Source organism: Dromiciops gliroides, chromosome 3 (genome assembly GCF_019393635.1).
Source record: "Dromiciops gliroides isolate mDroGli1 chromosome 3, mDroGli1.pri, whole genome shotgun sequence".
Classification (NCBI taxonomy): domain Eukaryota; kingdom Metazoa; phylum Chordata; class Mammalia; order Microbiotheria; family Microbiotheriidae; genus Dromiciops; species Dromiciops gliroides.
Genome location: NC_057863.1, coordinates 533,864,665 through 533,887,378, shown reverse-complemented (window position 1 = coordinate 533,887,378; position 22,714 = coordinate 533,864,665). Strand labels below are relative to the sequence as shown.

Here is a 22,714-nt window from a genome sequence, read left to right as displayed (position 1 = left end):
TAAACCTTTTTATAGACTTCTCACACATTTTATTATGCAAAAATGGGGATAGTATAAGAAACTGTCACCTTGTTATGTATATATATTTTAAAATTTATATATTTAAGAAGAGGATAAGAAAATTGCTCCATGTTCCCTTCTATACTTTTTTGTTTTGTGCATTTGGGTGGGGGTGGGGGGGTGGGCAGGGCAAGGAGGGTTAAGTGACTTGTCCAGGATCACACAGCTAGTAAGTGTCAAGTGTCTGAGGTCAAATTTGAACTCAGGTCCTCCTGAATCCAGGGCTGGTGCTCTATCCACTGCATCACCTAACTGTCCCCATTCTGTGCATTTAAAAAATGTTTTATTGATGCTGTTTTCTTTTACATCTCTAACACCATTTACTCTCCCTCCCTTGTAACAAATATATGTAGTCAAAGAAGACAAATCAACACAGTGACTACCTCTGAAACTGAACGTCTCATTCTGTACCTCTGCTTCATTTGCTTTACCACTATACCCTAACCACTACTGATTTGCAGCTGATTTGCAGCTGAAGCTTTCTGTATGCACTGTCTCCCATATTAAAATGTGAGCTCCTTTATAAGAGATTATCTTACTTTTTTATTTGTATCTCTACTGCTTAGCACATAGTAAGTCTTTAATGCATTTTCATTCATTATTCATTCCATCAATGTAGTATTAAGTGCCTTTTCTGTGCCAGGTACTGTGCATGGACAGGGATAAAAGACACACACAAAAAAGTTCTCTACCTTTATGGCAGAATGTAAGGAGGTTATATTCTTTTGGGAAGACAGCATGAAATATACACTAAGTAAGCAAATTTTGGGGGAAGACACTGAACAGTACCAGGATTGATGCTATGAGTGAAGTCAGGAGGCAAAATGAAGTTACAGATGAGTAAAAGGAAGGCTCTTGGGTTCTCTTAGGAGACAAATAAGAGTTGGTTTGGGTTTACAACAAATAAGAACAAGAAACATTTTATGGGATAGTTGATCATCTTATATTATGGCATTGCTCATAATGAGCATCTGAAAAAAGAACACCCTGAAAAATCTGCTTCCCACAGCGGCTTTCTTCTACTGATGAGTGGGTTAGCTTTTTGTGCCCTCTAAATTTCCCACTGGTTATGGCTCTGTTGGTACATACTAGAGAAAGAACTTAGACTTGGGTGTAGGGATTTGGAGGTATAGGCACTTCTTTTTTTTCTTTTTTCTTTATCATAGAAGTATTATTTTCCGGTTACATGTAAAAATAGTTTTCAGCATTTGTTTTCATGAGATTTTTAGTTCCAGATTTTTCTCCCTCCCTCCCTTCTCTTCTCCCTCCCCAAGACAGAAAGCAATCTGATATAGGTCACATTGAACATATTTCTGCACTAGTCATGTTGTGAAAGAAGAATCAGAACAAGGGAAAAACCTCAAAAAAGGAAAAAAAAAACCAACAACCAAAAAGTAGAAACAGTATGGTTCAATCAGCATTCGGAATCCACAGTTCTTTTTTTCTGGATGTGGAGAACATTCAGAGTTCTCAGGCATTGGGTATAGACGTTTCTTAAGAAAGTCTCTTCACTGCTCTTGCACCTTCATTAGTTGGGAAGTTTTGACATGTTCCTTTGCTCATCGTCCCTCATCTTTAGAACTCACTGAAAAGTTGCTTTTTAAAAATACACTAAAATCCACAGGATAGTGAAAGTAGAAAGATGGAACGAACATAGCGCACAAGAAAAGTGAGATTAGTAGCTGATAGCCAAAGGGTCCTTCCCTTGAGAAACCAAAGCATGACAAATTACTGAACATATTAGAGTGACACACTCCCGTTTTCAGATCTCTGATACATCGGCTTCAAACTCAGGCATTCCTTTGCTGGTCTTCTGGGGGGTCAACAGCAGCTCTGCTCATGAAGTTTACCACTAATATGAAGGGTACACTTTGTGTCAAATAGGCTTGCCCCCAATAACCTCGAGTGAACGGTCAAGCAAGTAGCTGGAAGGTGTAGGCTCCTGGGTAGCAGGCACTATGTCCGCGGCTCTGCAAGTGGAGTGTATAGCGAATCAAATGTGCCTTAAGGGAATCCAGGAATAGGGGTGGAGGGGGCTATTTAGAGGGACAGTGTTAGGTAGTGGAGAAGTAGAAAGGATGGAGAAGGGAAGAATGTTTGAGGCACAGATTAGAAATTATGGGAGAGGTATGAGTCTGGGGGTCATTCCTCTTTTCCCATGGGAAAACTATCTTCAAATAACCTAAAATACACAGCATTCTATCGCGTCTGTCCTTGTGAGGTATTTCGTACCTCGGCGGCCACCGTTCGCCCAAACGAGCCATGGCGTCAAAAGCGCGGACTTCATTGGACACAGCCTCTTCTCTTGCCCATACTTGCTATGGCGGCTCGGGGGGCCAGGCAGCGGCTCAAGGGAAGCGGCGGCGGCGGTGGCAGTGGCGGTGGAGACCCAGCCAAACTACGAGAGGAGCCCCCCGGCCGAGAAGCGACAACTGCCTCGGATCAGCGGGCTGAGTAAGGGCGGGAACGCGGCGGGGGCGTGCCCGGGCGACCTCTCTCCCGGATCCTGCGGTCGGCCCCGGCTTCTCTATCCCTTCCCCCGGCCACCCTTTCCTGAGTCCGCCCCCTCCCCTAAAGTACCCTACTCTCCCACCTTTCCCTTTCTCCCTTCCACCTCCCGAGGCCGGAGTCGCGACCACCTGCCAGACTCGGGCGCCTTAGGGAAGAAGGGGAGGGGGCGTCTGAACTCCCGGGGGTGGGACACGAGAGCAAACCGGTCCGGAGCGATCCTTGCTCTTAAGGACTGTAGGGATTGCCCAACTGGTTCCGCCCCCTCCTTTTACAGACCAGGAAACTGAGGCCCAGAGAGTGACTTGTCCAGGACTACCCAGGTGGTCAGTGGCGGAGCTTTCAGATGGCACCAGGGCAGTGCCAGAGTTTTCTCGTGCACCCTCTTGACCCGGGGGTGGGGTGGGGTGGTCCAGGAAACCCGGAATCCAGGAGCTGAGCAATTTGCCATTCATTGAAAGAGATGTCTGGGCATGGGGTCAGAGGCTCGGAGATGTGTGTTTTCTGCATGGGAGGCACATTTCGCAGCTCTGCAGTGGCAGAATATTAGAATACTAGAATGATTAACTCTATAGCCACTTAAAGGCCAGGTGGGTTCCTTGAGCAAAGGACTTGAGGGAGGAAATGGTTAGTTGGCTGTGGGGATTGTCTGGCATTTGCTTTGTTAGGTTCAAGACTTTGACAAGAGTACAGAGTGTTGAAGGCAAAGTAGACCTTCAACAGAAGAGTAAAATCTTGAGATGATCAATTCTTTTCTGTCAGCATCTGGGTTCTCTATCAGAGAACTTTTCCATCAGCATCTTTCTCTACTTCAAGAAATGCCAGTGTCAGCTATTTCCTCCTTCCGTGGAGTTATCACTGACTTCTCATTCACGCTCACCCCACACATCCAGTCTGTTGCTAAATCTTGTCTTTTCTACCTTGACAACATTTCTTGAATGCCTTCTTAAGCAGCCACAGGGGTAGCTCAGGCCTTCCTCACCTCTCACCTGGACTATTGCAGTAGCCTCCTAACTACCCCAAGTCTCTCTTCACTCAAATCCAGACTTCACTCAGCTACCACCTTGAATTGTCAAGAGCAAAGGCCTGCTCAGTCAGCTCCAGTTATTTCCTTTGCCTTCAGGATCAAATATAAAGTTCTCTATTTGTCATTTAGGGCTCCTTATTACCTGTCCCCTTCCTATTTTTTCTGTTCTTACATTAGATTTCTCTTTGTACATTCCTGGATTGAACTTCATTGGTTCCAACTCTAGGAGCATAGCAGTCCATTGCCTATCTTAATTTTCCCTATAGCTAACATTCCGTCTCTAGCTGGTCTGGAATGTTCTGACACCTCACTTCAGCGTCTTACTTTCCTTGACTTTTCTGGCTTTCTGCAGGAGTCTTTTCCCAGACTTCCTAGCTGCTGCTGCTTACTCCTACCAGGTTATCTTCCATCTACTCTGTATATGTCTTGTTTATACTTAGTTATTTACATGTTATCTCCCACATTAGATAGACTGTGATCTCTTTGAGGTTAGGGACTGTTTTTGCTTTTCTTTGTATCCCTAGTACTTAGCACAGTGCCTGACACATAGCAAGTGGTTAATAAATGCTTGTTGACTGACACGGAAGGGAATTTTTGATCTTAGAGTTCACTAGATTTATTGTTTTTTTCTTCCTGAACGTCAGAAGAAAATGTAGCAGAAAGGACACTGGATGTCAGGAGATGGGTTCTAGCCCAGATTAAAATCATGTAACCTTAAGCAAATCATATTTCTGGACTTCAGTACCCTCATTTGGAAAATGAGGGAGTTAGACTAGATCAGTGGTGTCAGGCTCAAATAGAAACAGGAGGCTAACCATAATTAAGAATGAATTCCTGCAGGCAATGTTGACTTAGAAAATCACATAGTAACAATTGTTAAAAGTTATTCATATTGGGGCAGCTAGGTGGTGCAGTGGATAAAGCACCAGCCCTGGATTCAGGAGTACCTGAGTTCAAATCCAGCCTCAGACACTTGACACTAGCTGTGTGACCCTGGGCAAGTCACTTAACTCTCATTGTCCTGTTAAAAAAAAGTTATTCATATTAAAAAAGGGAGGGCGGGGCCAAGATGGTGGAGGAAAGATTTAACACTCAGAGCTCCAGACACAATTACTTCAAAAGTTATTCATATTTTATTGCATTTTAATTTATTTTGTTAAATATTCCCCAGTTATATTTTAATCTGGTTGCTGGTGCCCTTGGGAGTGTTGAGAGCAGTATGTTTGACATGTCTGGACTACATGATTCTTGAGCTTGTTTCCCAAGATAACAATCAATAATTCTTCCCTAGTTAAAATTGGACTACTTTCCATTTCTTTGCATGATATGTCTTTTCCTATCTCTGTAACTTTATGATACAGCCACACCTAGAATATTTTTCCTCCATGTCTGTCTTCTAAAATGCTGCTTCCACCTTTTAAGGATCAGTTCACATTGTCTTTTCTATGAAGCCTTCACTGAAGACCCCAGATAATGGTACTTTCTTCTTCTTTCCTGTGAATTCTTAGAATACTATTCTTTTGTTACTCCACTTCTATAACCACATATTGCCTTGTACTATTATTATTCATGTGTATGTCTTATCTCTTCTACTAAACTATATGGTTCCTGAAGAAAGGGATTTTTTTCATGCATCTTTATATTTCTTGCAGCACCTTGCTTATAGTAGATGTTAGAATCTTGTATTTTTTTTTCTTCTTTTTTGCGGGGCAGTGAGGATTAAGTGACTTGCCCAGGGTCACACAGCTAGTAAGTGTCAAGTGTCTGAGGCTGGATTTGAACTCAGGTCCTCCTGAATCCAGGGCTGGTGCTCTATCCATTGCGCTGCCTAGCTGCCTCTTATAGTAAATGTTTAGAAAATATCAAATAGATGAGTAAAATTGGTCTTAGAAAACACACACACACTCACACACACAAGAAATACTACCAAGGAGTAAGAAAGACAGGAAAAATTGAGGTTACTATATGTTAAAGTAGCATTGGTGGATCCGAGAGGTTGGTAGGTAGTTCAACCCAAAAGTAAAGTTTTCTGAGCACTATTTCAACTTAGAGAACATTTAGCTTCATTTCCCATGTACAGCTTCACCCATTTGTGGTCGCTCAACCCTTGCTTGAACACTTATAGTAATGAGGAGCTCGCTGCTTTAAAAAAAAGTAATCCATTACATTTTTGAAAGCTCTTGATGGTTAGAAAGTACTTTCTCATATTGAACCGACATCTACCATTCTATAACTTCCTACTCTTGTTCTGAATTATGTTCACCGGCTCTACACAAAATAAGCATAATCTTTCTTCTAGATGGCAGCCCTTCAGATTTTTGAAGATAGCCCTTGTGTCCCCTTTGTGCTATTTATGCTTCAGGCCAAAAGTCCACAGTTCCTTCTCTCATTCCTCATTGGCTGTGATTTCTAGTTCCATGACCAGGATGGTCATGCTGTTCGGGATGTGCTCAAGTTTGTCAGTGTTCCTCCTAACATTTAATGTTCAGAACTAAATTTAATATATTCTTGATTTGTAGACAGTCTGCTCTTCCACATAGGTTTGAAGGTGGAAGGACCTTTGAGGCTACTGCGTCATTAATGTAGACTAGAATTTAATTAGTTTTATTGGATGCTGTGTCACACTGTTAATTCAGTAGGTTTTCAATCAACTGAAACATCCTTTTCCACAAGAACTGCTATTATTATTCTCTGTATGCAGGATAACTGTATTTGGAGTCAAGAGGCCGAGTCTGGAATCCCACTCTGCTTTTTGCTGCCTATTTCACAGGGGTGGGAGCAGTTTAAATGTGTATTGTTATTACTAAGCCAGATTTTTCCTGTTCTGTATTTGTACGCTGAGTTTTTTTTAACTTAGTTTTCCAAGAAATAGTTTTCTTTTCAGATTCTTAATTCATGGACTAATTATTGAGTGAGTGAGTATTTTGGAATTGCAGCTATTGGTTTGTCTCTAAATTAAATATTGAAACCAGGAAGTAAAAGGATTGAGGTCCTAATTTTGGTTTTATGCATTCTATTGAGAAAGAAACAAAAAGGTTTTGAGGGTTTTTGTTTTTTGTTTTTGCCTTTTCTTTTGTAATAACTTCAGTGCTTTGTTGCATTTTTTGCTTTCCTTTCCTTTCCCTCTTGCTAGTTTTTTTCCCATCCTAGTAGTTCCTTCCTGATACCTATCCTTTGCTCCTGGGCAGGCCATCCGGGAGTAAAGCAGGACAAGTCTGGGCACCTGAAGGGTCCACTGCTTTTAAGTGCTTGATCTCAGCTCGGTTCTGTGCTGCTCTCCTGAGTAATATTTCTGACTGTGATGAAACATTCAACTACTGGGAACCAGTAAGTTACTTCTTGGTCTTTAAAAAAATTTTGAAGAGTATTTTGGGTATGTGGGTGGGTATAGGGGATACATGAATGTTTCTTTGTTTTTGATTGGCTGCATGGTGCTTTATTATGGGAAAGATTGTTTTACAGAATTATTCACAATGAAAAAGTGATGTGAATATTATGAAAATAATTTCATTTGGACACTAATATTTAGTACCCAGTGAAATAGCACATGACAAAAAGAATTCAGGCACAGAGGTAAGACCTGACCAAAAACAAAGAGAGGAGATCCATGCTGGAAGTTACACTTTGGGATGGATTTTAAAGATATCTTAAAAGAATGGGGGTGGGGAGAAAAGATGGTACTTTTAAAAAACAGTTGAGACAACATCAATAACTACCAACACTTATGTCTACTTTATTCTTTTACAATGTCACAGTCTTATGCATTCATTAGGGTATCTAGAATGAAAATATGATCAGAAAACAGATCGGTCTTTGTAGAAGATTGTCTACAAGAGACAGTATTTTCATAGTAACACATTGATTGACATAATAATAACTAGCATTTATAAAGCTCCTATCATGTGCTGCTAGGTGCTTTCTAAATATTATCTCATTTGATGCTCCCAACCACCTTAGGAATTAGCTGCTATTAGTATCCTCATTTTGCCTAGCATTCTATCTAATGTTCCATTGTTTCAGGGTATGGAGATCCTCTTGTGTTGTTTATTGTTTATTGATCACCAAAAAAGCTTTTGACCTGAAAGAGCTAGGTAGAAACCTGCATTGAACCGTGGGCCTGGATTCAGGAAGATCTACATTCAAATCAGGCTTTGGACACTTTTGCTTTTTCCTCAAATGGAACATGTGGATAATATTAGCACTATTGCTAATTGTTGGCAGGATCAAATAAGACAGTATTTGTAGTGTCAAGCACAGTGCTTGGCACATAGTAGGCGCTTAACAAATGCTTGCTTTTCCCCTTCCCCCCTCCTCTTTCCCATGCATATGTTAAGATTGCATGCAAGTTCTTGATGAATGCAACAGCAGAGATAATTTCTTTCAGTAGTCCTCATATTATCTATATCAGGAAGTTGTAGAACAAAGATCCATACTTGCCACTGTTCTTCGGTGTCAAAATGGAAGGTGAATTCCTTCTGAGTTGTGAGAATTTTGTGCATGACACTGAGCTTGATTGCTTTGAGCCCTAGAATACTTGAGGGCCTGCCTCCATGATAAGACCCATGGCCCCTCAGCAGAAATGGACCTAGCAGTCTGTATTGGAAAGAGCAAATGGATGAAGGATGAATTTTGCTCAGATATGTTTGGATAGGGAGCCATTAGTCACATCTATCTTAGACGGGAACTGCAGATGTACAGTGAGCCATGCCTAAAAATAAAGAAGGACAAGCGAGACTGTATTTGGGAAATTTCTTAGGGCTTTCAATGATCCCAAATTACTCTCTGTTGCCAAAGCACATTAAAAGAAAGTATTATGCCAGTGATGATGTGCAGCTCTGAATGATAGAACACTGCAGTTTTGGAAGAGTAAAGATTGAAGTTTCCCCCAAGGGCAGTGGAAATCCATGGTAAGTATATGAGAGGTATATGCGCAGTACTGCGTGAGGGAAATGGGCTGCTGCTTATTTCCAAAGATGACTTGTGGACAAGACTAATGGACATGGATCATGAGAGATAGAGGCCCTAGTGATATAGTGACAGGCTTAGTATTACCCTGCTATCCACAAAACAGTAAAAGGCCTAGAAGGCTCTAGTATGTTGGGTAAATCCTCTGTGAAGGACTCAGCACTTCAGTAATCCAGGCCAAGTGACGGAGGGCTGTTGTTGTGAGTTAGTTGTAGGAGTTTTAAAACGAGGAGACTTGATTAGTTTCTCTCTCCTACACAGTGGATAGAGTGCTGGGCCTGGAGTCAGGAAGACCTGAGTTCAAATTTGGCTTTAGACACTTACTAGCTATATGACCTTGGGTGAGTCACTTAACCTCTACTTCACTTGCCTCAACTGTAAAATGGGGATAATAAGAATTGTGAGAATTAAATGAGATAATATTTGTGTAAGTGCTTAGTACAGTCTCTGGCACCTACCAGGCACTAGATAAATGCTTATTCCCTTCCTTTCCTTCCAAATGGGTGATTATGTTTGTGATTTACCAGCAAATGCATTAGAAACAGAAAAAGGAGAAAACTCCTACATAAATTTAGATGTCCAAATGAAATTTATCGAGGGGTATTCTTTCCAGCTGGCTGGAGATGGGAGGGAGGCTCAAGTCCTCTGAATTCCTCTGGACATGGGGGTTGTGTGAAAGCTCCAGAGATGGGAGCTGAGCTTCCCCTTTTGAATAGGAAAAGTCCCATCTCCAGTGTGGGTAAGGATGTGCCTTCACTTTGGGAGGATTCTAAGGTAGTGATTGGTGGGGAAGCAAGGCATAATGACCTTCGGACCTCTACTTCCAGATCAGTGCTTTTGGAATTTTTGAGCATTGTAATTATTGAAGGGGATAAGAAGCATGGGGTTGGAATCAACCTCTTTCCATCCGAGCTACTTGAGGTCTGCCAGTAAGGAGGATGTGAAAGGTATTTTCTGTCATCTCAGGTGCTTATGGGGCTATTTGAGGCAAGTTGGATGCTTATCTTTGAAGTTCTAAGTGGGGAAACCGAGAGAGACACCTTCTTGTTTGGCAAATACAGCAAGAAGCAATTAAATCTACATCGATACCAGTATAGCAACCAATTACTGTGGGAATGAGTCTTTCCAGGGGGTTATCTATCTAAATTTTATGACTACTGATAGGAAAACAGCCTTGGATTGAATTTTTGAGAAACCCTCCCTAAAACCCTAGGTGGTCCTAAGTTCCTACAAAGAACAAAGATGTCAAATTTTATTCCTAGCTTGGATTTCTGTTTTAACTCTTAAATCTCCTGAACCAACCTACTGCCTCTAAAGCAAGGATTCTTAACCTGGGGTCCATGGATAGACTTCAATGAACTTGAAAAGAAAATTACATCTTTATTTCAATAAATTGATTTCTTTGTAATTTTATGTATTTTATACACTTAAAATCATTATTCTGAGAAGAGGTCCATAGACTTCATTTGACCATCTGAGGAGTTTATTTAGGACAGCTAGGTGGCACAGTAGATGGAGCACTGGCCCTTAAGTTGGGAGTACATGAGTTCAAATCTCACTTCAAACACTTACTAGCTGTGTAACCCTGGGCAAGTCACTTAATCCTAATTGCTTTAAAACATCCAGGGACATCTCCAGTTGTCCTGATAGATATCTTGTCACTGGAGCTAGATGGGTCTGGAGCCCTTCCTCACTTAAATCCAATTCAGTGCAAGTCATGACATCACCCCAATGTCATGGTCCTTTTGGAGAATAAAGGACAAACACGAACCAAGAGGAGTTCATGATACAGGAAAGGTTAAGAACTGCTTTGCAGTATGCTATGGGTGTAGCCAACAGGTTAAAATTTATTCAGGGATTTTTATTTAGTACTTTGTATATTTAGGTGTCTTCCACCTATGAAATGAGCCACTAGGCAGTTGCCTGGGGCTAGAACAGACCCTAATAGAACAGAATGACTTAACTTTTTTGAGTCCCAGTTTCCTCAACTGTCTGATTCAGATGAGATAATGTATGCAAAATACCTTGTAAAACACAAATGTTATATAGATGTAGGCTATTGTTGTTATTGTTATCATCATCATTATCATCATAGAAAGTTATAGGTAAAAGTTGTGGAAGATCAGAAAGTATAAATGGATTATGATACATATGGGTGGCTCGAGTACCCAAAACAATGACATTACAGCTACATGAAGTAACAATTTGCATATTAGAATTTTAAACTTAGAATTTACAACTGCAAGATTCTAGTGTTTTGGCTTGTAATACCCTCGTTGTATTTCATTCCAAGAAAAAAAGCCCCAGAGAGTGAAAGGTTGGTTTATTTGCTGCTGAGACAATATTAGGATTGGAGCTTCTCCATTCTAACCGATGAGCTGTTAAATTGATAGTAAGATAATGATAACTGCAACAAGGTAAAAAAAGCAATATGAAAAGGAAACAAAATTCTGATCAAACACAATGGTCAGTGTTTGTACTACACTATCAGAATGAAAGGATGTATCTTTTTTTTGTTAACAATAAATTTTTTTCATGCCATGTACTTCATATAGAAATTTATTTGGGTGTTTATATCAAAATCAATCATTAAAAATGTTAATAAAATAATTAAAGGGTCTTTGAGCACCCAAAGCAGGATGTTCCATAATTTTAGGTCATTTTATTATTTTCTAAACCTGGTTTTCTATGGCTCCTCTTTAAAACTTAGCTACCAAAATTCCGCATAGACTTTTAGATTTTTTGGCCCCTAGTTCATAGATTTACCAAGAAGCTCTTTCTGCTAACATATATCCTCATGAAAATGATTTTTGGTTCGCAAAACAATGAATTCATCGCTCTGTTTTGGAATTCCAGATGCACTACCTCGTTTATGGGAATGGGTTCCAGACGTGGGAATATTCCCCAGCTTATGCAATCCGATCCTATGCTTACCTGTGGCTTCATGCCTTGCCAGCTGCATTCCATGCAAAAGTTCTACAAACTAACAAGGTAAGACTAGGTCTAGCCTGAAGTATTTGTCTCTGATGGTCAAAACAACTGAGTTTTTGTTTGTTTGTTTTTTAACCAAAAACTTAAGGCATTGTTTTAGGTAAGTAGAAATAAGGGTTCTGTAATTAAGTGCTGGGCCCTAGGGCCTTGAGGTAAGTGCATGATAATGATGTAGAGAATAGTGGTATTTGGGAAAAATGATTCTTGCTTTGCATAGGAAAGATTAAATGGGATGGAGGCTGGTTCGGGTTCCCCATAAGCCATTTCCTTAGGCTAAGCATTTCCAGTTTCTTTATGAAACATAAATGGGGCAGGGCATCGTGGCACTCTCACCTCTCTTGTCTGTAAGCTAAGATTACATTGAGGCAGCTAGCAGTGAATCGAATGCTGGGCCTGAGGTCAGGAAGATCTGAGTTCACATGTGGCCTCAGGCATTTACTAGCTGTGTGACCCTGGGCAAGTCACAATCTATTTGCCTTAATCCCCTTGAGAAGGAAATAGCAAACCACTCCAGTATCTTTTCCAGGAAAATCCCATTGACCCCATTGGCATCATATGGTCTCCTGGCTTATGGAGAGTTGGACATAACCGAGCAACAAGATTACATTAGTATTTTTTGACTATGAAGTCACATGTTTGACTCATTGAGCTTGCAAGGCACTGAAACGTCTTCACAGGAACTAATTTAGCCAGGGTTCTCTGTCCTGTCCTTGTGCTGTTGGGGTTTTTTTTGAGCCCAAGTATAGGATTTTACTTTTCTCCCTGTTAAATTTCTTCTTATTGGGTTCACAGGGTTATAGATCTGTTACTAGAGGAAACCTTAAAAGACCAAACATTTCAATTCCACCTCATCTGTCATCTTCTCCAGCTGATCACTGCTCTCCTGCTGTCTCCTATTTCTGATCTAGAAGCATGTTAGAGTGCTCCCAAAGCCATCTGGCTTCTCTCTGGTGATAGCATTTGTCTTCTGCTAAGCTCTTGACAGGTTTCAGTAGGTTTTCTCTTTTGTACCAGATTTAGCCTCAGGAAGACTGTGCCCATCGTCATTCACATGAGGACTACTTAGAACCACCTCAGAAGGTGCTGCCAGCCATCATGATCCACCTCCTCCTCCTCTTCTGTGCATCTTCATCATCCTTCCTTATGGCACATGCAGTGTCTCCTCAGAGGATGCAGCCCTGCCTTCTGTGGGAAGAGCATCGTGATTGTACACTGTTCCAAAGAATCGCTCTGGGCTCTTCCCTTCCTTTTCTGCATCCAAATTCTTCTATTCTCTAACCTCTAATTCTTTTTGGTTTTTGTTTTTCCCCCTGGTGTATCCTTTCTTCCATTCTTTCAAGGAACTCTTCATTCTCCCCAATAACTTGGAGAATCTCAATTATTTTGCAACAAGTACATCCATAGTTATCATTTGTCACTGGCAGAAGCACAATCGTAGAATGTTCTCTGCAAGTCCCTGAAGACTCCACCTGCCTGCCATATTTTCTGGAAGTGAAGGCCTCAGTCCTCTGTTGATCTTGTGATTGACATGTCTAAATGCTGTGGGAAACTGCCTGTTTGCCCTATGGGGGGGCGGGGTTCAGTTACTAGGGGCCCCTTAGAAAAATTTATAGAGGCCTTTCTTGTATCAGCACAGCCCCTCCCTCCTGACCTTCCAAGCCGTTCTTGGTTAGAAGATGATTTCAGCACGTTCTTCTGTGAGTTTTGCTGCTCCGGGCATTTTCCTATGGCGTTATTTGGATGTTTTTTGGAGCGATCGTGTCTATAGAGGCCTTTCTTGAAATATGATGCTAGCGTGCTCAGCTACCTCTGATTCTTAATGTATAGACTCCTGTCAGAGCCCTAACACAAACAAGATTATTAGCTACGGAAAGGTCTTAAGTGGAAATCTGGCTTCAACCACTTTGTACTTCTTCCTTCTTCAGTACTATTCTACTCACCCGTACGCTGTTCAGACTGAAGATGTTCCCTTCCATCCTCCCACTACTCTGATGAACACCCTCTATTTCTGAGCAGAGGACCATCGATTTGGATCTGGGGAAGGCCTTTAGGGAGGCCGTCTAGTTCAGCCTCTTCATTTTATATCTGAGAAAACAGACCCAGAGGGGATAAGTGACTCACCCGATGCCACCTAAGTAGTAAATGGAAGAATTGGGATTTGAACACTATTCCAAATTCATTATTCCTTTTCCTACCAAATAATTTTAACTCTGTGAGAGCTATTATTAAGTGTTTTGTGATAGGGAAGTGTTGGATGTAATGTAAGATCTTTTATGACGCTTCACAGTGCTTGTAATTTTTCCCTAGTCTTACCATCCAGTATATTTGGAGGTTGTTTAATTTTATTGCATTTTTGCTTTTAACAGTTTGAGAATTTATTTTAAAATTTGCTTTTTGTTTGTGAATAGCTTTGCAATTTTGCCAGAACTGTGAACCTATTTTTAAAATAACATGTACTGGGGCAGCTAGGTGGCACAATCGGGGGCAGCTAGGTGGTACAGTGGATAGAGCACTGGCCCTGGAGTCAGGAGGACCTGAGTTCAAATCCAGCCTCAGACACTTAACACGTACTAGCTGTGTGACCCTGGGCAAGTCACTTAACCCCAACTGCCTCACTAAAAAAAAATGTACTGTCTCGAGACCACTTGAAGTAAACCCATATCAGAGACAGTTATTACTTTGTGTTTTTATTATGTCGGGGATTTGGTTCTCAATCAATCAGCAAACAGCTAAATGCAAACAAAACTGGCACTTACTATGTGCCAGTCCTTTTGCTATGCACTGGAGATAGCAAGACAAAAGCAAAATGGTCGCTACTTTCTTAATGGGGAAAGAGTGCGCGTAAATATAGGCATATGTAAAACTCATACAAGATAACTCCAGGGGAAAGGTACTAATAATTTGGAGGACCAGGAAGGACCTCACGTCTTCAAATGGGTTTGTGGATTTCTTATGTAGAGTTGAAATCTACCTCACTATAATATGTCTTCCTGTTGGGTCAAGCAAAACCCATTTCCTTCCTCTCTTTAAGGGCTTTTTAAAGCCCTTTACAATTTGGCTCTGGTTTCTTTTTCCAGATTTATTTTACTCTACTCCCCCGTCATACTCAAATTTTAGCCCAGCTGGCCCACTTTCTGCTTCCTGTGCATGGTTCTCCATCTCTACCCTATATGTCTTTGCCCTGGCCATCCCCTGTGCCTGAAATGCTTTCTCTTCTTACCATCTCCCCTTAGAATACAGGATTCAGCTGTTTCCTGATCCCTCTAGTGGCTGGTGCCATCTCCTCTGTTCCCCCAAACAATTTGTGCTTACTTAATGTATCCTTAGTGTTTACTTATCATGTGCATGCTGGAGTACCCTGGTAGAATGGAAACTCCTTGATTCCAAGGAATATTTTTTGTTTGTTTTGTTTTTTTGTTTTGTGGGGCAATGAGGGTTAAGTGACTTGCCCAGGGTCACACAGCTAGTGTCAAGTGTCTGAGGCTGGATTTGAACTCAGGTCCTCCTGAATCCAAGGCCAGTGCTGTATCTACTGCGCCACCTAGCTGCCCCTGATTTCAAGGAATATTTAATTTTTTTGTCTTTGTAACCATAGAAACTAATATAGAGTCTTCCATTTAGTAGATTCTTAATAAATGCTTGTTGAACTCTACATTACAACCATTTAAATATTTGAAGACAATAACCTTGACCCTTCTAGTTATTCCTTTTAAAAAACAAAAAAGCTAACTATCCCTATGGTCTTCAATGAATCTTTTTATGGCCTGGTTTCCAGTCCTCTCATCATCCTGGGTGGAGCTCAAGTTGGTCAATGTCCTTTATAAAATGTGACATGTTAGTTATTCTTAGTCAGAGGGATTCTTTGCTATAGTGAATGAAAACTGATGGTATTAAAAAAGAAAACTGATGATATTCAACATTATAAGCACATGTTATTCTAATTATGCTTTTTATTTAAATTTATAGTTTCATTCCGAGCAGCTTAAAAATACTTTAAGGTATAGCAAATATAACCATGTGAATACTTCAGAAGCTATTTGACTTAACCCATATTATCCTAGCTATTTTCTCAGTTTTATTTTTCCAATTGTTTTAGCTTATGTTTGTGACTTCTGTTTTTTTTCTTTTCTGGATTTCTTTTAGGTTCTCGTGTTTTACTTTTTGCGATGTATCCTGGCTTTTGTGAGCTCTGTTTGTGAACTTTACTTTTATAAGTAAGTACAGAAAACTGTGCTCGTAGATAATCACCGTGTAGGAGGCCAAATAGAATTCATTCTCATCCTGATATGGCACTGGCTGAAACTTGCCCTCACTCCTTTTCCTCCCTCCGATGCTATTGTCTGTGATGTGGTTTTTAAATTTAAAATAAGCAGTTTATTTTGGTTAAAGAGTACTTGTGGCTCTTGTTTCTCTTACCAGAAGCTTTCAGATAGCTGGTTATTATGCTGATCATTTTAGTTCTGTTTGTCCATATACACTGCACTCGTAGTCAGAGGATCTGAGGTGAAACCTGGACTCTTTATAAATTTTGTGACCTTGGCCAAGTCACTTAACTTCTGAGCCTTAATCTAAGGGAGGCTCTTGCTCCCTATGGAGGAGGCCTTGGACACCCCTGCCACATTGGCATTCCATGTTTCTGTGTGTAAAATGGGGATAATAATATTGGTATCCCCTTTAAAAATTTGTTGGGAGGACCAAGTGGTATAATGTATGTGAATATGCTTTATAACTGCTATGTGTTCTAGAAGTGTAAGGATTTTTTATTTCCTTGGTAGGATAGGCCAAAGTTTCTTTGGGGATTGTGACCCCATTTGGGGTTTTGTAACTGAATGTGGGGGTCACAAAAAATTTGGCAACAGTAAAAGGTTATGCATGGCTATTTTATATATGTGTATAACTGGGGTCGCATAAAAATTTCTCGGGCAGAAAAGGATTGGGAGTGGAAAAAGTTTAAGAAGTCCTGTTATAGGCTTACATTTTTTTAAACAATCTCTAACATGTGTTGCTTATGACTCCCCCCCCCCACACACACACACCTTATCCCCAGTGTTGGCAGGCAGGTAGGTGCCACAATGAAGGGTTTATCTCTTCTTTGACACCAGAACAGTACCTTCCATATCAATATTTGATGGTTTAATGACTGATAAAAGCCTCAGTGGGATCTTAGAAGGCTAGTGTTTAGAGGAGAATCTTAAATCTTTTTTTCTCTCCTCTATTTAAGCCCTTTATTTTCCTGTCTTTTAGTTCTCAGAAAATCCATTATATTCACATGAACTTTCCCTTTTAGATGAGTTTGTCACAACTGCTCTACATTTTAATTCCGATCATCAGTAATCAGTGTAGCAGTTTTTTATCTTATTTGAAGCAGATGTTCCTGAGGCCTGACATGTTTGATATTTTCTTCTTCCTTTTCTTCTTTTCTTGCACACAGGGCTGTGTGCAAGAAGTTTGGCCTCCACGTGAGTCGATTGATGCTGGCATTTTTAGTCCTCAGCACTGGGATGTTTTGCTCATCAGCAGGTAGGAAAGAGGCAAAAGGATGGCACATATATAGAGACTTTGTAGTTGCCATGAAAGGGAGCCCTTTGTCTTAGTGAAAGTTTAAAAAGCAAGGCCACAAGATTCTTTACGACATAAAATTAGCCTCAGGCTTTCCTCTGCTATTGGGATGTAAGAAAGTACATTTGCGTTTCTCCACTTTCTCCCAGAAAAAAACTTGTCTCTGATTGTGTTCTAAAGTCTTTTTCCAAGTCTATTTGAGATGAATGTAACAAACCAGAGCCATAGTTTTTGTTTGTTTTTGTTTTTAGAGCTTTAGTTTACAATCAGGGCTTTGGCTTAGAGAATTTGGAATCAACCCACCTGGGTTTGTTTAGATTTCCCCACCCTTCTTTCTATGTATTAGCAAATGGAATTGTCAGCCCTCTATGTCACCAATATTATGCCACCTTCTTCTGGAAAAAAATCTGCCCTTCAGAGTATTTTACAGCCACTTTATGAGTTACTCCCAAGATTAGCCTTTGGTGGAGGTGCCAGGATTAACTTTGATTTTGTATATTGTAATTAAGAACATTAAGGCATGAGTTATCTTTTCATTCAGAGGCAGGATTAGAACATGGAGCCCCTGAGCCTTTGGCTGAGTTCCCTGCTTCTTCATTCAATTCTTTGGAATTGGATGCTGATTATTACTTCCCTAGGAATAGGTGGAGCAGGAGATGAACAGCAGGAGAGGCAGGAACTGTTCTTTGAGGAGCACTGTGGCACGTCACTTCGTTGCCAAGTGGAGCAAAATATAAGCAGACTTCACTTCAGACACTGAACAGATGCCCTGGTGGAGTTAGCTTTGTGTCAGGAAGATGCTGCTCCCCAGCCAGAGGGAGACAGTTTGTCTCCCAGCCACACACTGACTGCAGCTGCATACTGCCTGGGTTTAAACCTGGCTCTGCACTTATACCTGTGAGACACTCATTTAAGTCCCTTCCTCTGTGTGGACTTGAGTGTCCTTATTCTCCAAGGGAGCAGGTGGGACTAGCTGATCTGTAAGGTCCCTTTGACCTCTTATATATGACATGGTGCTATTATTAGAGGCTCTCTGGGCTGAGGTGCCCAGTTTTCTGACATGGCAATGAGTGAGAAGAGTGCCCAGAAGTTTAAGGGTTCGTATCAGTGAATTCAAGATGACATTGGGATGCCCTTGCAAAGGCCCTTGGACCAGAGCAGCCTAAGAAAACTGGCAGAAGGAAACTCTCTCTGACAGCTGTAGTTGTCTTAAAGCCCTGATCCTGGTGTGCACATGAAACCTGGGAACAATCCTGCAGGTTCCTGGGACACAGTGAGTGTGAATTGTAGGATGTGTCCAGTAGTCTTGGGCTTTCATGTGAGCTGTCCTTTAGTTACATCCTCTTTTGTGCTTGGTGCTTATAAATCAGGAAAGAGTTAACTGCTGATGAAATGGCATTTTAAAAGAACAAGTGATGGGGGCAGCTAGGTGGCACAGTGGATAAAGCACTGGCCCTGGATTCAGGAGTACCTGAGTTCAAATCCAGCCTCAGACACTTGACACTTACTAGCTGTGTGACCCTGGGCAAGTCACTTAACCCCCATTGCCCAGCCAAAAAAAAAAAAAAAAAGAACAAGTGCTTCTCACTGGCCATGTGTTAGTGTGGCCTTGTCTAACATGCCAGCATAAAGGAAACTCTTCTGGTCCCTGATACCTTGCAGCATGTGATAGCATTTAACCTCAGTGAAGATTCTGATAAAGTGTCCTAAGGCTTTGTTGTTGTTATTGTTGTTTTTGAAACATTTCCATACTTTTTCAGCTTTCCTGCCTAGCAGCTTCTGCATGTACACAACCGTGATAGCTATGACCGGCTGGTTCATGGATAAGACTTCCATTGCTGTGCTGGCAGTAGCCGCTGGGGCTATCCTTGGCTGGCCATTTAGTGCCGCTCTTGGGTAAGAAGCTAAGTCAAATTCCTTCCCACCTGCCCCTCCCCCCGCCCCCCAATCACCAATCACACTTTGACTCTCAATGCTAAGTTATCTGCAATCATTCTGGGCAGTATAGAAGTCTGTAGAAAATAATTGGATCTATAATGTGGCTGCCATCTTGAGGAGGACTTAATTTGGGACTCACCTTTATGAGCCTCAGAAGGCCAGTTTGGTTCAGTTCAAAAACATTTTCTAAGTGCTGGCATGTGCTGGAGCCTGTAAATTAGGCACTGGGGATACAAAAACAAAAGTGATGCCAGTGGAGCTTACACTCTGGTCAGGAAAAGGCCAAGGGTGTGGAGCATGCCCAATGCCGCTAGATCTGACCAGTCCCTTCTGCCTGGTATAGTAAATTGAACAGGGATTCATCTAGCCGTGGTCCTATATTGATATCTGTGCTAAGGTACTGTGGATACAAAAGAAGTAGAAGAAAAAGTCTTTGTCCTCCACGAGTTTGCTGTATAATTGGTAAAGCAAGAAATACCTAGACCAGAGTTCTTAAACTCCTGGCTGGCCTCCAAACAAAACCAGAGTAAAATATAATTGGGAAATGTTTAACAAAATAAAAATACAATAAAGCTTAGATAATGTTAATTTGTGGTTTTCTAAGTCACTCTGTAGCCTGAAGGGATATACTTCTATTTGAGTGTGACACCACTTCTCTAGAAGACAGTTCCAAGGCTTTTATATAAACAAATGCATAATCACGTAGAGACTAAACAGAAGTATTGATGAAATTCAGCATAAAGGAAAGTTCCTTGGGTGGTTGAAAAACTCCTTGAGTTGGGTTAGAAAGGTTTCATGGAGTAGTTGAACTTCAGGGAGAATTTAGAATTTTTCTGGGCAGAAAGGAATAGGGAAGACATTCCAAGTAGGGAGAGCAATACCAGCCAAGTTATGGAGATAGGAGTAAGTATTGTGTATTGTGGCCATGGAAAGAATGCCTGCCTTGCCAGTGAGTCCAATCTGATTTGTTAAGATGCTGACAGTAGGTGAGGTAGGCCTAGTTGATGGGCTGTTTTAAATGCCAGGTTGAGTAACTTAGATTTGACTTGAGAGGGATAGGGATTTGTGTGGGTTTGGGGCTGCGCTGGGGGGATGAGTGCTTAATGAGGGGTTCCTGTGAGAGAAAAGACTATGAGGGATGGGGGAAGAGTGTGAGGCATCTATGGGGGAGGGGAAGGAAGGGGAGTGGGAAGGATATTTCACTTCTGTGGGAATCTGATTTCTTGTAGACATTCTAGTTCAGTGACCTCCTGGTCATAAACATCAAGTGAGGCATAAAGCAGGGAGATGAACGCTCTCCAGAGGAGGTCACCACTGTCAGGGAGCATGTGCAGCAAAGCCCAAGTTGAAGTACTGTTCTGTGTTAGATGGTGAGGTCCTTCAGTGCATCTGTTTGCAGATGAGATCATCCTGATTACATCAAGCCCCTGAACATTACAGAGGCTCCTAGATGATACCCAAAGCTACTTCAAAGAGTTTGGCCAACTTTCTGTCAAGAGAAAAAACCCCAAGCAGATGAAGAATAGCTATTGTGCAGCTTTCGATATACAGTTAGATAGGCAGCCTATGGAATTCCTCCAGCAGAGAGAGAGAGGTAGGGGTGTGTGTGTGTGTGTGTGTGTGTGTGTGTGTGTGTAATGGTTTGGGGAAATTGGAAAGCTACTTTAATGACATTATGTTTCTCCCAGAAGCAAAAGCCCCCCCCCCCCCACTTTTGCAGGGCATTGAGGGTTAAGTGACTTGTCCAGGGTCACACAGTCTGAGGCCGGATTTGAACTCAGGTCCTCCTGAATCCAGGGCCAGTGCTTTATCCACTATGCCACCTAGCTGGCCCCCAAAGCCCTGTTTTTTAATACCAGCAGTGTTTGAATACTGAATGGCTGAATGGCTGTGGGTCGCCAAAGAATTAAAATCTGTATCACTCAGGGGCCATTAGAGAGGCACCTGGCTGGTATTAGTGTGCTGTATCACATAACACATAAAGAACTTGGTAGAATCCCCCCCCCTCCCCCCAGTAGAGAATGTAATCCAAGAGATAGAGGATTGAAAAAGAAGGAGGGGTAGGATGGATGAGTTGTGGTCTATATCACTGGAGTGCATATCCACATTGATGAGCTAATAAATTCATTTGAGTTTGGTGGTGAAATGGATGTCCTTGAAAAACCATACTGAGACATGGGTAAAATGTTCATTTTTTAGAATCATTAACATGTAAGTGATTGTAAAAGTCATGAAAGTTAACGGGATACATACTCCAGGGAAATAAGCTCAGAGGAACAACAGAAGCTTGCTTTGGACAAGGATTTCTATAGTTGGGTGGAAGAAGGAAGAAGTGAAGCAGATAAATGAGCCCTTAGGAACCAAAAGTGCTGGAAAAGAGATTCAATCAGTACTATAAAAAAATACTGTCAAAGATCAGGGAGGGAGACAAAAACTTAAGAAATAACTGTGTTGGGGGCAGCTAGGTGGCACAGTGGATAAAGCACTGGCCCTGGATTCGGGAGGACCTGAGTTCAAATCCGGCCTCAGACACTTGACACTTATTAGCTGTGTGACCCTGGGCAAGTCATTTAACCTGTTGGCCTCAATTTCCTTATCTGTAAAATGAGCTGGAGAAGGAAATGGCAAACCGTTCTAGTGTCTTTGCCAAGAAACCCCATATGGGGTCATGAAGAGTCAAACACTCTTTTATAAAAATATATAAATAAATAAACACTCTTATATAAAAATAGCTAAACAACAAGGACTATGAATATAAATACAAATTTGAGTAAGTCCATACCTTCAATGAGTTAACATTCCTTTTTAAAAATTTTATTTGGAGAGAGGATTCAGTGACTTGCCCAGGGTCACAGCTAGAGACTGGATTTGAACTCAAGTCCTCTTGACTCCAGGGCCAGTGTCTAACAGCTGCACCACATAGCTACCACAATTTTCATTCTTTTTAAAAAAAAAATTGTATTGAAATCTTTTGTTTTTAGGTTATGTTTATTTATAAATTTATCACTTCCCCTTTTTCCTACCTAGAAAACCATTCTTTGTAACATACCCAAAAAGGAGTTCAGTCATTCAACAAGCATTTATTAAGCACTTAAGAAGTGTGAGAGACATTGTACTAAGCTCTGGGGATACAAAGAAAAGGAAAAAAAAAACATGGTCCCTGCCCTCAAAGAGCTTATGTTCTAATGGTGGAGGCAACATTTAAACAAGGGATAGAAAGAAAGAAAGAAAAATAGACAGACAGATAAGGAAGTAATCTCAAAGGAAAACTATAGCAGTTGGTGGGCGAGCGGGGAGGAACTCTTGCAGAAGGTAAGATTTGAGGAGGCCAAGAGGTGGAAGTGAAGAGGGCAAGTGTTGCAGGCGTGGGGACAGCCCGAGAAAAGGTTTACAGTTAGGAGATGGAATGTTGTATGGGAGGAACAGCAAGGAGACAGGTGTGGCTGGATCACAGGGTGCATGGACACCAGTAAAGTGTTAGATGGTTTGTGGTTTGTCCTTTGTTCTCCATGATGTCAGGGTAATGTCATGACTTGCAGTGAACTGGATTTAAGTGAGGAAGGGCTGTGCAAAGTCACCAACCTTGCTCGCTCCTCCAGTGCCATCTGGGTCTACTGGCAAGACATACAGCAGGAAGACTGCAGATGGCCCCAAAGTGTTAGAATA

General features: G+C 41.3%; 1 protein-coding gene across 1 annotated transcript in view; it reads left to right on the top strand.

The window, feature by feature from the left end:
• Window positions 1-2,380: 2,380 nt before the first annotated feature.
• The window catches only part of ALG9 (ALG9 alpha-1,2-mannosyltransferase), a 155,596-nt gene continuing 135,262 nt past the window's right edge, over window positions 2,381-22,714 (top strand). Inside the window, exons 1-6 of the mRNA XM_043995048.1 lie at window positions 2,381-2,514; window positions 6,784-6,922; window positions 11,417-11,551; window positions 15,695-15,765; window positions 16,983-17,071; window positions 18,871-19,006. Coding sequence (XP_043850983.1) covers window positions 2,381-2,514; window positions 6,784-6,922; window positions 11,417-11,551; window positions 15,695-15,765; window positions 16,983-17,071; window positions 18,871-19,006 — 704 coding nt within the window. The remainder of the gene's footprint in view (window positions 2,515-6,783; window positions 6,923-11,416; window positions 11,552-15,694; window positions 15,766-16,982; window positions 17,072-18,870; window positions 19,007-22,714) is intronic.